The sequence below is a fragment of the Nematolebias whitei genome, chromosome 18 (assembly GCF_014905685.2).
Source record: "Nematolebias whitei isolate Nwh7 chromosome 18, NemWhi1, whole genome shotgun sequence".
Taxonomy (NCBI): domain Eukaryota; kingdom Metazoa; phylum Chordata; class Actinopteri; order Cyprinodontiformes; family Rivulidae; genus Nematolebias; species Nematolebias whitei.
The window spans coordinates 26,955,192-26,969,662 of NC_056515.1; the positions used below are offsets into that span (position 1 = coordinate 26,955,192).

The 14,471-nt window shown below is 37.3% G+C and overlaps 1 protein-coding gene across 1 annotated transcript in view; it reads right to left on the bottom strand.

Moving 5' to 3' along the window:
• Nucleotides 1-14,471, bottom strand: part of rgs3a (regulator of G protein signaling 3a) — a 140,193-nt gene that overhangs the window by 75,771 nt on the left and 49,951 nt on the right. Inside the window, exons 10-17 of the mRNA XM_037692167.1 lie at nucleotides 12,663-12,768; nucleotides 11,987-12,419; nucleotides 10,387-10,426; nucleotides 9,756-10,093; nucleotides 7,754-7,831; nucleotides 4,676-4,787; nucleotides 3,710-3,713; nucleotides 816-855 (exon numbers count right to left, since the gene is read on the bottom strand). Coding sequence (XP_037548095.1) covers nucleotides 816-855; nucleotides 3,710-3,713; nucleotides 4,676-4,787; nucleotides 7,754-7,831; nucleotides 9,756-10,093; nucleotides 10,387-10,426; nucleotides 11,987-12,419; nucleotides 12,663-12,768 — 1,151 coding nt within the window. The remainder of the gene's footprint in view (nucleotides 1-815; nucleotides 856-3,709; nucleotides 3,714-4,675; nucleotides 4,788-7,753; nucleotides 7,832-9,755; nucleotides 10,094-10,386; nucleotides 10,427-11,986; nucleotides 12,420-12,662; nucleotides 12,769-14,471) is intronic.

Below are 14,471 nucleotides of genomic sequence, written 5' to 3' on the forward strand. Positions count from 1 at the left end.
GAAATATTTCAGTTGGTGTGCAATGAATCTGAAATATATGAAAGTTTAATTTTTATCATTACATTATGGAAAATAATGACCTTTATCACAATATGCTAATTTTTTGAGAAGGACCTGTATATAGCAAGGCTAATGCTTTATTCTGCTTTCCCTGCCTCCTTTTTCAAACATCAGGATCTGACCCAGCATGGATTAAGGCAGGTATGACTGATTTAAAGAATTTTTCAGAAAAGGCAAAGATGCATGAACAATCTGGGATCCACAGGGAAAATGTACTGCGACTAGCCATGTTTGTGAAAATAAACATTTCATCTCAGCTGGCTGAAGGCTACAGGGTAGGGATCCATAAGCACAATGAGGAGTTTGACAAAAACAGGCACATTATATCAAAAATAATGTAGTGTCAAGTTCTATGGTGCATTTGAACTTGCCCTGCGTGGCCATGATGAAAGTGAAAGCTCAGAAAATCTGTGTATTTTTAGAAGACTGGTGGATTTTGAAGCATCACTGGATGCAGTTCTACGTGAGCACCTACATCCATCCAGGCTCATGAAACAATGGACATTTTTACGCCACACACTTATAACCCCAACTGAAGAAAACTCCACCAGCCGTCACTGCTTTAAAGGAAGTTGTTGACCTTTCTTAAACACTTATGTGTTACTGCACTTCCAGTAAGCATGAACCCAGTTTTTGACTCGGCAGACTGAAACTGTCACCCAAATCTGTTTATGAAAACTGAAACATCTTTGAAACCTCTTGCTCCACAGTTCAGAATATGAAGTCATCTGGCTGTGTCTGAGCATTTCTGCAACTTCTGTAACTGAATCTAACTTCATGCTCATTTCCCTGCAGCTGGGTGACTGTAAAACAGACGATAATGTATAAACTTCTCTTACTGCTCCTCTTATTTCATTTGTTACATAAACACTGTTCATGAGAACAAAAAAGTGCAACAAAACATAATATCCTATTGGCTTCTGTTTGCCATGTCCGTTAGCGTTTCACCCACTTTTTCCATTTATTTTTAGGTGTTTTTTTACATGTATGAATTTAGACACCAACAGTTTAACTAAACCTCTTACTAAGGAAAACTAATTTAACACAAGGTGTTTAAAAACAAAGAAAGGACTCCGAGGCTTAATATATTGAGCAGGTCAGCACAGTAATGCTGCTTTGATTTAACGCTTCCAGCAGAGGTCAATGTTGCACCAGTATTTGTTTGTCCAAAAAAAACGAACGTTTATTCTAAAGGTCTGTCAGGGAAGTTGATTTAACCTTAACATGAATGTTTTATCATTTAGTCTCCATGAAAAATAAATGTGCAAATAGTTTATATGTCTTTGTAAATCTTTCTGCTTGAGAGCTCAACTTTTTTATGAAAAATGGAAAAAAGAACTACAAATGTTAGCTTTAAGTCATAAACAAAGTAAAAAAAAAAACATGTTTGTTTGATAGAATTATTTTCTTTCTTATGGATGCTTGAGTGCAGGAGGTGTTCAGTATTTATTTGCATCTTGTGCCGATCTGTAAAAAAAGTCTTCAGACATTTCTTTAGATTTTATTTCCAATGTGCCAGATTTTCTTGTAATAGTTCTTCTGGTTTAATGAAGCTCTTCAAAATATTTAAATATTTGCTGCTTTTTAAACCAGTTGTTTCACAGCCCAATTCTTGTATTGATCTTTTGAGTGTAAAAAAACAAGTAACTTAGTAAAAAAAAAAAAAACTTGTTTTGTACCTTCGCACATCACTGCTGTGGATTAAAGGTAAAATAGTTGTGATGATTTGTTAATTATAAAGACAATGTTTTGATTGGCGCACAGTCATTTCAGTTTTTGTGTGTCTTATGTCATTTTCATTGTTTCCCACGCTCTTCAGCCTAGTATTGGGGTAACAGGAACACAGGAAAGCCCGTTTATTGAACTTGCCTGTGTGATTACATGCACATTTAACACACACACACACACATACGACGAACACGCCCTCGCTGAAACAAACACAATCCCCCGGCGCCTCCTTCCTGAGTGACGTTGCCAAAGTGAAATAACAATGACAAGCAGCAGGGTGGAGGTGAGTATCTGTGTCTGTGTGAGGGTCCTCTCATGAAACACGCACACAAGCCCTTCTGAGTCCTCCACCCTGCTGGTAATGATTGATAGGGTGCAGGACGGGGGGTCACAAGTGACCCAGAGGAGATCAGTGACGTCTAAAGAACAAAAACGCTCATCTGGGTGTCATATTCTGAACACAGAAATACTCCAACAACACTGACTGCACACCTGATGTCATTTTTTTTCTCACTATGGCACCTTTAGCTGCAGACTAAATGTGTTTTAATAACCCTATTCAGTATTTTACATTTCTGTTAACCCCTAAGAAAGACACTCAACAGGTAACTTTTCACAGCATATTCAGGACAAAGGAATCCTAGCGTTTTAACGTCCTTGTAAACTTGATCAAATTGATGTTTTTATGATGATTCCCAATTGGCTGTGGCAAAAAATAATGCGTCAACCACATAAAAACGAAGTCAAACAGCAAATAATAAATGCAGGTTTATCTGTAATTCTTCTCTTTTTCTGCATTTGTCTGCTACAGTAGTCAAGTTTCAGTACCGTAATTTCCGCCCTATAAGTGGCATCAGTCCAAATATGTCTAATAAAGTGGAAAAATCCATAAATATGTCACTTCGCCATATAAGTCGCATCTATCATGCGTCACCGCTGATAACCTAGAAATGTGGGCCGGTGTTGTGCCAAAAATCAATTGGCTGCTAAATGGCAGCCGTGGGAGTGTGCGCGGGAGAACCAACAACAATTTAATAAGATTAACACTTAAAAACAATTATCTGTTTGCTCTAAATTATAGTGAAGGTGTGTCTCAGCCTAACTTTTGCTTAATACATGCACTTTGATGGTCAAGTCAGCTGCATTTCAAAACCTGATTCACATAAATGGCACACACGGAGGGAGGGTTTGCTGTGCATTTCTTTGAAATTTAACAAGATAACCCATTAAAAACAATTATTTGTTAGTTCAACGTTATAGTAAAGGTGTGTCTCAGTTGAACTTTTACCTAATAAAAGGACTTTAATGGTCAAATCAGCTGTATTTCAAAAGTATTTGCTGCCTCTGTGCTCTGGGAGCGCACAGACAGGGAGGAAATCAGGAGGAATTATGTGCATTTCATTGAAATTTAACATGATAAGCACCTAAAACAATTATTTGTTTGCTCAACATTATAGCAAAGGTGTGTCTCAGTTGCACGTTTACTTAATAAATGCACTTTAATGATCAAATTAACTGCATTTCGCCGGGGCGGTGCAGCAAAATGAAGCTGGTTTGACGGTTGCTCCAAGCAGCGAGCAGAATGAAGGTGGCAGACTATGGCAAGCCGATTGTATTATTAATAGCCACTTTTCCCTTTTACATAATACAATGGCATGCCATACACCTCAAGTGCCTGGCTGAAAATTGTAGTGTTCAATATTTTCAGTCAGAATGAATGAAAATGGTCACATCTCAGCCATATTGGTTTATAAGTTTGTCGCTTTGGCATATAAGTCACAGGGCGTGCAAATTATGCAAAAAAAAAACACAACTTATAGGGCGAAAAATATGGTACATGTATCTCAGGAGTCTAAATAACAAGTAAATAATGTGCATAAAAGCACAAAAACCAGGATTCTAATGTTATAGATAAAACAACTAATCTTCTAAATAAACTTACTGACAATGCCTTTTGGGGTTTATTAGCTTATTGTTCATATACTTAAAGGCGGTGAATGGATCTAACGTGCACACCACTGCATTTCAAAGGATTTAGACATTTGGAGCTTTTTCCTGAGAACTTTGAGCTCAGGTGACAGCTTAATTCAAATCACTTTGTCACATCAGACAAAGATTTATTCAAACTTCTTTTCCCCACAACATCAAAAGCATCAGAGCAGACACCAGTCTGTTCCAAACATCGCCCACCCCCACATCTGCTGACCCCACAGTCGCCTTTAACCCTCTCTGCTGCCACACTCCTACATCACTCAGTTCAGACAAAACAAAACTCTCTTCGTATCTTTGTTCAGATCCTGCTCAGCAAACTTATCAACCAATGAGTTGCAGTCAGAACCAACAGCTTCTGCATTCATCAGCTTTTGGATTTCAGGGTCCAAGTGAACTCATTGTGTCCTGGCCTTGTGCCTCTGCTCTCCAACTACTCACAGATGTTTACAGCTAGTTTTATTTATTTGATTTGCCTGGGCACTGTGTGGCCCTGATGGCCGAGTTTTTCTCTCCATACTGCCTGGAGGAGACAATCGTTTACACTGGGATGAAATTAGAAGACAAAGTGGCAGGAAATGGGCACTTATTTCATAAATATCCTTCGGCTACACACAACTGAAAATATCTCTAGGCCCATAGTACTGTATGTTTATTTCTGCTTGAGACGTTTGCATTTTATTTTCTAATCTGGAGCTGAAATGCAGAAGCCCAAACACAGTTCCACCTGCAAATGTGATTGGAGAAGTGCAGCACGACTTATTTTAACTTGCTATACATTTTAAGCTTTGAGTTGCACTTCATGACAAACATGTCACACCCACAGATTATTTGACGAGACAGTGCTAACGTTACAGAGTCTCAGCTGAGTCTTGTAGGCGTGCTAAAGCTTCCATACCATCCTGGAGCCGCAGGTGTCGGAGATACAGCGGACTCTGGAGGACGTTACACCTGCCTGGCTCGTTTTCTCTCGTCATGAGCATCAAGTCGCTGTAGATGAACACTGTAACCTGAAAAAAAGAGGGGAGATGAAGATTATAAAGTGAGAAACAGGAAGTTTAAAAAAATATAAGAAGTGAATGGCAGGACGTTGGCGATGATGATGGTGTCGCAAGCAATTATTGTGGCTTACACCTTTCAAACATGTGCAGTCCAAAGAGTTTCACACACATTATCTGAAACTGGCTTTGTTTCCAGAAGGTTAATTTATTTAATTTTTTTAAGATCTGTTTAAGGTGAAAACTACATTCCAAAACACATAAATTATTTTTGCCTTTGTAGACTCATTCTGCTGTCGTCCGCACGTTTCATTTTAACTGTGACTTTGACTGTTTTTGCTCTCAGAGTAAACCCTGTGGTTTGTTAGAAAGATATGATTTAAAATAACAATAATAGAAAATGAACAAGCACACAGAAAATATTTTAAGTAATAATGCCAAAACAATAACACTGCAAAAAAAAAGATTTTTGTAAGTCAGTTCCTTCATGCAGAGCGAAGTACACCCATCACAGACAGAACATAATCACTCTGATTATCAGAGTTCATCTCTCGAGACAATGTTTTTTTTTTTTTTTTGTGGCTTCCTTTGAAGGGGGGGGGGGCAGAATGGAGGGGAGCTGAGGGTAGGGGGTTGTTAACATGCATGTGCATAGGTTGGAGTTGGTGGACAAACATGCAAAATGGGCAATTATTACATAGAACAATGTGTACAATTAAAATATATATGTTAAAAGTACATTACAATAAAAAACATAACATTTTTTACAAAAAAATATATTATTTCAGCTGCTCTCTTCTTCTGGGGTCACCACAGCGAACTAACTCGCACGAAGGCTTGGCAATTGTTTTTACACCAGATGTTCTTTGTGACTCAACCGCAGACCACCGAGCTACCACAGCCCTCTGTGTGGAGTAGAGAGCTGCTATCTAGGGCACCCGGGTGAGCCTTGCTCAAGGGCACAGCATGGAGCAAATGAGGGTGGAGGCAGGCATGGGTGTTTCAACTACAGTACATTTTGATGTTGTTGGTCTGGGGAGTCGAACTGACGACCTTCCGATCACATAGTCGCCTTCTCTAACCTCTGCACCACCACTTCCCCTCGATTTTGTTGTTATATATGTATATATATATATATATATATATATATATATATATATATATATATATTTATTTATTTATTTATTTATTTATTATTTTTTTTTATTTATTTATTTATTTATTTATTTATTTTTTTAATTTACAGAAAGTCCCAAATACACTTTCATTTTACCAGCGTTATCTCTGATTGTGGTTCTCGCTGAACTTTTATTTTGTGTTTCAGTATCCATTGTAACAATTACACCAAATTATTCTACACTGTGTCTGTTACTTTCTTGTTTCGTAAATGAATATTTCTTGTCAATACTTTTTTGTTTTAAAAGATAACAAAAACATAAAATAATAAACTTGTTAGCCTAACAGTTTGTGTGCACCACACACACAAAAAAAATATATAAATAAACACTCTCAACTGGAACAACACAGAGAAATCACAAAAACAGCCAGCTGAAAGCAGCACCGGGGAGAGAAACTCCCTCATGACAAACACTGGCAGAAAAATATTTGTTTTACAACTCCAGAGGGACTCCATGAACACAGCACCGTACTCTGCCGCATACCAGAAATTACCTTACAATGCATTTCTAAAAACAAATATGAAAAATGACACTTTCCAAACAAAAACAATCTTATTTTCTAGCAAAGATCTTATATTTTAGACACACAAGAGGATTTAAATTTGTTGCACATCCAGGTTAATTTGCTGGTTGTTATTTGTTGTGATGGACATAATATGATGAGTTGTTTTTTCTTTGTTTTTTTTTCTCTCTATGCTCCGGTGAAGTCACACGTGTCTCCCAGTTTAGAAAGTGTACACATTTTTCTCAACTGTTCAAGTTCCATAAACCAGGCGGGGTCTACTAGCAAACAATAATCCTAAATCACGGATTGTTGTTTGAAGTGTACAGATGACTATGTTTCCCACAGCATGATGCTACCGCGGCCATGCTTTACGGTGGAGGTGGTGTACTAAGGATAACAAGAAACACTGAGTTTTATACGACACACAGTATTTTTTTAACATATGCATTAAAGTCCCAATATAATTTTGTCAAAAGGTAAAAGTACTTTTTTAAACAATGATTTCTGACCCTTCTTTTTTTATTCCCACTTCATTAGACTTTAAAATCTGTTGAGGTTTACAGTTTATTCAGGGTTTCACTTTCATTCATGTTGAGAACACGAGTTGTGGTAGTTTGTCCTTTCCTAGTAATTTTATTGTTGTGCCAATTTTTATTTTTCATTAATAAATGTTATTGTTTTATCCAGAGTATATAAACAAATCTGACCAAATTCGACCTGTTTTTACTGTTGAACTTTATCCTTAATCTCTGTGGAGTTTCATTATCTACACTGCTGCTTGATTTGTGCTGTTCCAGACAAGGAAGCCTTTCAAAAGGTGTAGAAATATTTAAAAAATATATGTGACATAACCACAATCGTGTTAATTCGATGAAAATAACTATGATTTTTGGTGGTAATTACCAACACTTTGTTTTATAGCTTCAAAGTAAAAGTCCTGAATATCTATGCACACTTTTGTTAGTTTTCATTTTGTATTATTTTTGCAGCACAAAAATTTCTTTATTGCTGCTTCACAAATTTTGGATTACATAAGTACATAAAATAAAATAAAAATGAAAATCAGTCTAATTTCTGAATTAGCTTTAGATAACATTCATCACAAAAATAATTTTCAGATCCGTGAATTGAAGCGACTCTTCTCTATTTGCATCAAGCAGAAGCTGAGCCTTCATTCAGCTTCACTGGAATTGTTGCAACATTAAAAAAACTAAGCTTACAGATGTTTATCACACATAAACAAACACATGCACTGACATTAAAAAAACAGTGTTTATTGCACTGATGTCACGCACCTTTTGAGAGTGGTGCTGGCTCTCGTGGAGTATCATCTCCTCAGATATGATGAGTGTTCGGCTGCAAAGGTCAAGAGGCTAAAAATAAAAGAATGATATAAATAGGTTGGTTAGAAGCAAAGACGAAGTTTTAAAGTAACTTTGATTCTCTTCCAGTCACGTTTCAGGTATTTAACAAATCTTACATGGCCATATTGCTGATATTACAGTACTGATACTCTCTTAATGAGCATGCGTTAAGCTTAAAAATACGTAGTTAAGTTTAGTAGCTTGAAGATTTAGTCAAATGTTTACAATACCAAATCCATTTTGAATCCTCAATCCAAATGAACAGCTAAACAACAGAAATGTCTTTTTACTGATGCCGGCGCAACTGGAAGTAACTAAGTGAGTTGCAACCCGAGATAAAAAAAAAAAAAAAGTGTGGTTGAGAATTACAAGTCTGACAAATAAAATGAAGCAATGCCACAGCGTGGGAGGAGGGGACTTCCTGTGAAGTCCAAACTGTGACAGAGTTGATTCAAGATGTGTGTAACTTGAATACAAAAACTGGGGTCGGTGTTGTGTTTGGAAACAATTCAACAGGATTTATTAAGATGTTGTATCACAAGCTTTCCATTTTCAAGTTAGAAAGTTTGAAGGAGGTAAACTTAGATACATCTAAATCTTTTTTTTTTTTTTTTTTATTTACCCTTTATTTATCCAGGTAGTCTCATTGAGTCACGAGAACTCATTTTCAAGAGAGACCTGTTTGAGAGCAGATGGTGGGGTTTAAGGGCCTTGCTCAAGGGCCCAGGGCGGGGCAAATGAGGGTGGAGGCAGGTGATGTTGTCAGTCCGGGGAGTTGAACCTGCAACTTTCCAATCACAGGCCCATCTTCTCTAACCTCTGTGCCACCACTCCCCTAGTAGGAGTAATAAAAAGTAGTAGTAGTAGTAAAAAACAAAAAAAGTAGGAGCATTAAGGTTATTGTTGTTTTTAAGCACATTTTTCTGGTATGTTGCCTAGCAGAACTGACCATTTAGCAATAAATTATTTTAAAGTATTTGCATTTAGCAATAAATGATTTTAAAGTATTTGGTTCTGTTTGTTAATATTGTATTTGAGTGTTTTTAGTTTGACCGTAAAGAGCAAGTATCGGCAATTATTTTGTGTTTACTGTTACTTATAAAAATACAAGTATTGGGATAAAAAGCACATGCAACCATAATATATGACTTTTAAACAAAGGAAAGCCAAATGATAAATAGCATAATCATAAATATTGGCAAACTCAAACCACAAATGTGTATTTCCTTTAAAACCAAATGTGAAACAAGAAAAGTCCTTGAGCTGTATGATGCTACAGTTTCTGTTTACACAAAGCAGAAAGTTTCAACAACTTTAAAAGTTTGTTCTTGTTTTGTTTTTTCCATTGGAGCTTCACATTAAAATTCCACAGCATGTTATAATGAAAAAAGCTTTGCTATAGCAATAAATGTCATTATAAACACAGGCTCCAGTCAAGTTGTACGTTCATCTCAAGCAAAAATACACAAGCAGAATACAAAACAAGCTCATGCAGTCACACCATACCAAAGTCTGAGTATGTATGCAAATTTGAACATTCTAGTATTTTATTTATAATTATTATTGTGTCAAATTCAATCCTGTGATGGACACCTGTCCAGGATGTACCCCACCACTCGCACGGTGATAGCTGGACATGGGTACCTGTGACCTCCATGACCCAAAAAGGAAGAAGCGGGTAAAAGATAATGGATGAATGAATCAAATTCAAACAACATTTTAAGACTACCGTATTTTTCGGACTATAAGGCGCACTGGATTATAAAGCTCACTCTTGATTTTTGAGAAAATTAAAGGATTTTAAGTGTGCCTTATACTTTGTAGTCCGAAAAATATGGTAGTTTTTAAAACAATCATAGTGTAAACTACTCACTAAACATTATTTAGAGGAATATGTCTATCAGAACTGTGAAACCTACACAAACTGGCTCACCTGAACAAATATGGGGAAGATGAGGATTTTCGGTGCAACTTTGACATATCCATAATTGGCGTGTGGAGCGTGTGACCGGACGATCGTGCAGTTCTGATAGTTGGCAAAATTAGCGTTCTGCTGCGGGTAGTTGGGTGCACCAACACTGGTGGAGGTGGATGATCCTTTTGATATCTTGGAGTTGTTAGATCGACGAAGGAAGCCAGTTCGGCTGGAGAGGCCGCCACTGCTACCTCCCCCACCACCGACACCCCCAGAAGAAGCACCACCACCACCACCACTCTGAGGCTGCGGACCAGAAGTCTGTCGAGTCGGGTATAACCTGCTGTAACCTGCAGCTGCAAAACAAACGGAAGAATCGTTGCTACTGGAGAGAGATTTATAAATATTAACATCCAGTCATTATACTTTAATATTCAAATATGTTTGAGAATTCAAACATATCTCATCTATCTGTTAGGATAGGTAAGTCAAAGTTGTTTTATATTTTAGGGATTTTCAGTAAAAAAAACAATAACCTGAAATGAGAAATCAAAATGCAATTTAAAAAAATTGGGTTCACAGCAAAGTAATGAAGATGGAAACCTAACACTAAATTATAAAAATAAACATTAAGCAATGTGTGTCTTACCTAATGTACCCTGGTTGTCCTGATAAACAGGCCTCAGGATCTGAAAGCAGAGTAGTTTGAATTGGCATTAAGGCCGTTTAAAGAAGTAAAACTACAGCTGTAACACAGTAAAAGTATAAAACGTAAAATTATGTGAGCCAAGTATAATTTCTTGTTTAGGATGATGTTTTATGATGTAAAGAGAAAACTAACTGGACACTGATTGGCTGTATTAAGCTGTAACGTTTAAGATGTTTGTGCTGATATTTCACCCAGTTAACACCTTTTGTTGTAGCTCGCGCTGAGTCTCACACTCAGCAAGACATGGTTTGCTTGTCACGACATAAATAATCTGCTGAAGGAGTAAGAATAAAAACTGCCAACACATTATGTGCTGATCAGATTAATGAGGGGGTTGGAGCAATATTTAGAAAACACCAAATAATGGCAAATACATAAATGCATTTTCAAAAATAATGATGTTTTAAAGTTTTTAGTGTGGAGTTTAATATTTTGACGTAGTAAGATGGTGCAAGCGTGACCCATTTCCAAAGGGCTTTCCTTATTGTTAGTCTGGTCATCAAATCTCTGCCTCTCTTATTTGAAACTGAAACTGGAGATTTCAACAGGAAGGTTTGTCCTCTGTTCCAGTATGTAGCTCTTATGCCCGAGGCTAAACATATTCTTTCTTTAAATAAACATTCTGTCATCTCTCTGACTCTTCCTCTGCTTTCCCTCCTAACTTCAAACTGATCTTACGAGCCAGACTGCTCACATCTTTTTTGCGTCCCTTTCCTGAACTAGAAGAAGAAAATCATGAAAATGAGAACACTGAACGAAGAATGTGCAACACACAAACACACACCGCAGAAACATTTACAATCAAAAACACACATAAAAAGATGAGTTAGTTAATTTAATGCAGGTTTAAACTTTGTATAAGTGATTCAGTTTGATTGGGTTAGTATTGCGTTATTAAAGGGGTGTTAGCTGAGTAATTCAGATCAGTCTTTTGGATTTAATCAGTTTTCTTTATTGCGCTTTTATAATTACGACTTTTACTTCAAATACAGAGCAAAAATAAGTAAGTGTTGTATAAAATATACAAAAAAGGAAAATAATGCAGTGGATCTTTCTTGGAATATGTGGTTTCATTAACTATAATTTAAAGTTTTTGATTGTTTTTTTTAATAAATAACAATACTGTTTGTTAAGCATGGCTATAGAAACTGACAGTTAATGCATCTATAGGACATGTATCAAATAAATGATTTTTATAAGTATTGTTTTTCAATAATAAATTACTCCTGGTTGGTAGGATGTAATCAAACAAATATCAGCAATGTAATTTTATATGTACATTTATTTTCAGTCTGTTCCTCCATGTCTACATGAACCTGAACGATACGTGCAGTATGTGTATATGTATGTGAGGAAAACACTCAAAAATCAATAAAACAACATTAATCTGAAGGACACAGACAGACACATTCATCTATCTGTCAGCACTAGGGATGTAAGGTAAAGAAACATATCTAGGTTGAGACACCAAATGACCATAGTGAGGATGAGGAGGACGGAGAAGATGATGAAGATGCAGCCCTCCACCAGTCTGTGGTACCTGGCTTCCGGGGTTTATGGGTGCCAGGATGATGTAATTGTCCCCATTGGATGCCTTCACCCTGGTTCCTTTCAGTGTGGCGGTTGGAGGATGGTGCAGCAGACGCGGTTTCCCATCCAGCTCCTCAGTTGACCCTACATGGCCCCCCCACGCGAGGGTCCCTCTGCTTATGCCAACATTGTTTCCAGCTTCTGAGCCGTTCACCAGCAGCCTGCGGGACGCAGCGGCGCGGTGGTGAGCTGGGAGAGGCGGCACAGTTGGGGGGGATTTACTTGTGCCAGCATCTGGTGCACGCCTGCGGGTGGGGGGTGAGGGGGCATCATAGTTTGAGGTAGGGGATTTGTATGAGGGCCGGTGGATCAGGCCTTCAAAACTAGGTTTGACAGAGGGACCGGTGCGCCACACTACGACTGTGATCTCACTGGCACTGTTTCTAAAGACAGAAAAAAAATAGAGTTTATTAATCATTTTTAATACTTTGTGGTACTTAAATAAATCTACAGAATACAAAATACACATTTTTAGCATTTACATCAAAACTTAGAATTACTTAAACAGCACTAAAGTTCTGTTTGGTGCCATAAATCTAATGCAATGATGAAACATCTTCAGTCTTGAAACTAACATTAATAAAGTATTTGTGCAGTTTTGTGCTCTGGTGTGTTGGAAATGTTACCGTATAGCATGAGCCAGGTCCACACATTTCCACTGCTCCACTGGCTGACCATTTAACTGCAGGAGCGTGTCCAGCTGCTGCAGACCAGCCTGATCTGCTGGACCCCCTGCGGGAGAGAAAAGACGGTTCAAATACAGTATTTACACATTTTATAGCAAACATCATGCTGCTCAAACCTGCAGAGGTTTTTTGCAACAAGCAAATTAATTTTACCATTAATGTGCAGAATTGATTATTACTGTAGGAGCAAAACATTAAAAAACAGTAAAAATATAATCAAGTGTGGAATGCTGAATTATTTTGTGATTTCCAGTGGCCATGAATTGTTCTAAAGACATGTTTCCTGGTAACTGCAAAACGCTGCTTGCTGATCCATCTTTACTTGGCAAAAATAAACTACAAGCTTGTCAAACTTTAATTAAACGGAATATTTATCAGGTAGTCCCTGTGATGGACTTGCGACCCGTCCAGGGTGTCCCCCGCCCCTCGCACAGTGATTGCTGGACATGGGCACCAGCGACCCCCGTGACCCAAAATGGAATAAACGGGTAAAGAAAATGGATGGATGGATTTATCAGGTAACAAAATCAGGTGTGACACAACATGGTCCCAGTTGGTCATAGCTTTTTTCATGTGTTTATTCTCAACGTCATCTCAAAAAGAAAAAGAAAGAGCTAAATAGCTTGTGTAATTAATATGAAACAAAAGTATCAATAATCAGAAAATTTATCATAAATTTAATGTCATGTGTTGTCAAAATGAGAAACTAGTTGTTTTTGATAAAACATGCAAAAAAAATCATTAAAATACAACTAAATTTTATATTTATGTCAAAATGTATTTAATCTGTTTTGATTAAAAAAAATACTTTTATTCAGGATTTCTTTCTAATGAGAACACTGTTGCAAAAAATACGATGTACTGATATGTCTTCTGAGATGTCATCATTAAGAAGTGACGCAATTGTCATGTTCAGCACATATTTGTTCATATTTTGGTGTTAGGTCGTGCTGCCCTCTAAGTGATACAGCCTTCCACTTATGTCCAAAAACTTATTTAAAAGGTCTTCAGCTGATCCAAAATGCTGCTGCCTGAGTTTTAATGGGAGTTGATAGGAGAGATCATCTCTCTCCAGTTTTAGCTTCTCTCCATTGGCTCCCTGTCAAATTCAGAATTGAATTTGAATTCCTACTTCTAACCTACAAAGCTCTCAACAACCTAGCTCCATCTTATCTTATATTGCAGATCTTATTGTTCCATATTTTCCTAATAGAGCACTTTGCTCTCAGACTGCAGGTTTACTTGTGGTTACTAGAGTTTCCAAAAGCAGAATGGGAGGAAGATCTTTCAGTTATCAGGCTCCTCTCTTGTGGAACCAACTTTCAGTTTCTGTCTGTGAGTCTGACACATTGTCTACTTTTACGATTAGGCTTAAGTTTTTCCTTTTTGATAAATCCTATAGTTAGGGTCAACTTGGGATTCCTGAGCCATCCCTTAGCCCTCCCTATGGTGCTATAGGCTTAGACTGCTGGAGGACAAATTGACCTTCATTTTGCTGCTGTCTTTACTTTACTCTACCTGTTGGTGTTTGAACCTCTGCTGGAGGTTTATTCCTGCTTAAAGAGAGTTTTTCCTTTCCACTGTTGCCAGTGTGTTTGTTCAGGATGGGAGACTGTGTTGAAGTGAAGATTCAATGCAACCTACTCGTTTCCTTAGATAACTTTTGATAATGGGTATTTGTAATGTATATAAATGTTTTTGTACAATGTCCTGAGATGACTTCTGTTGTGACTTGGTGCTATATAAATA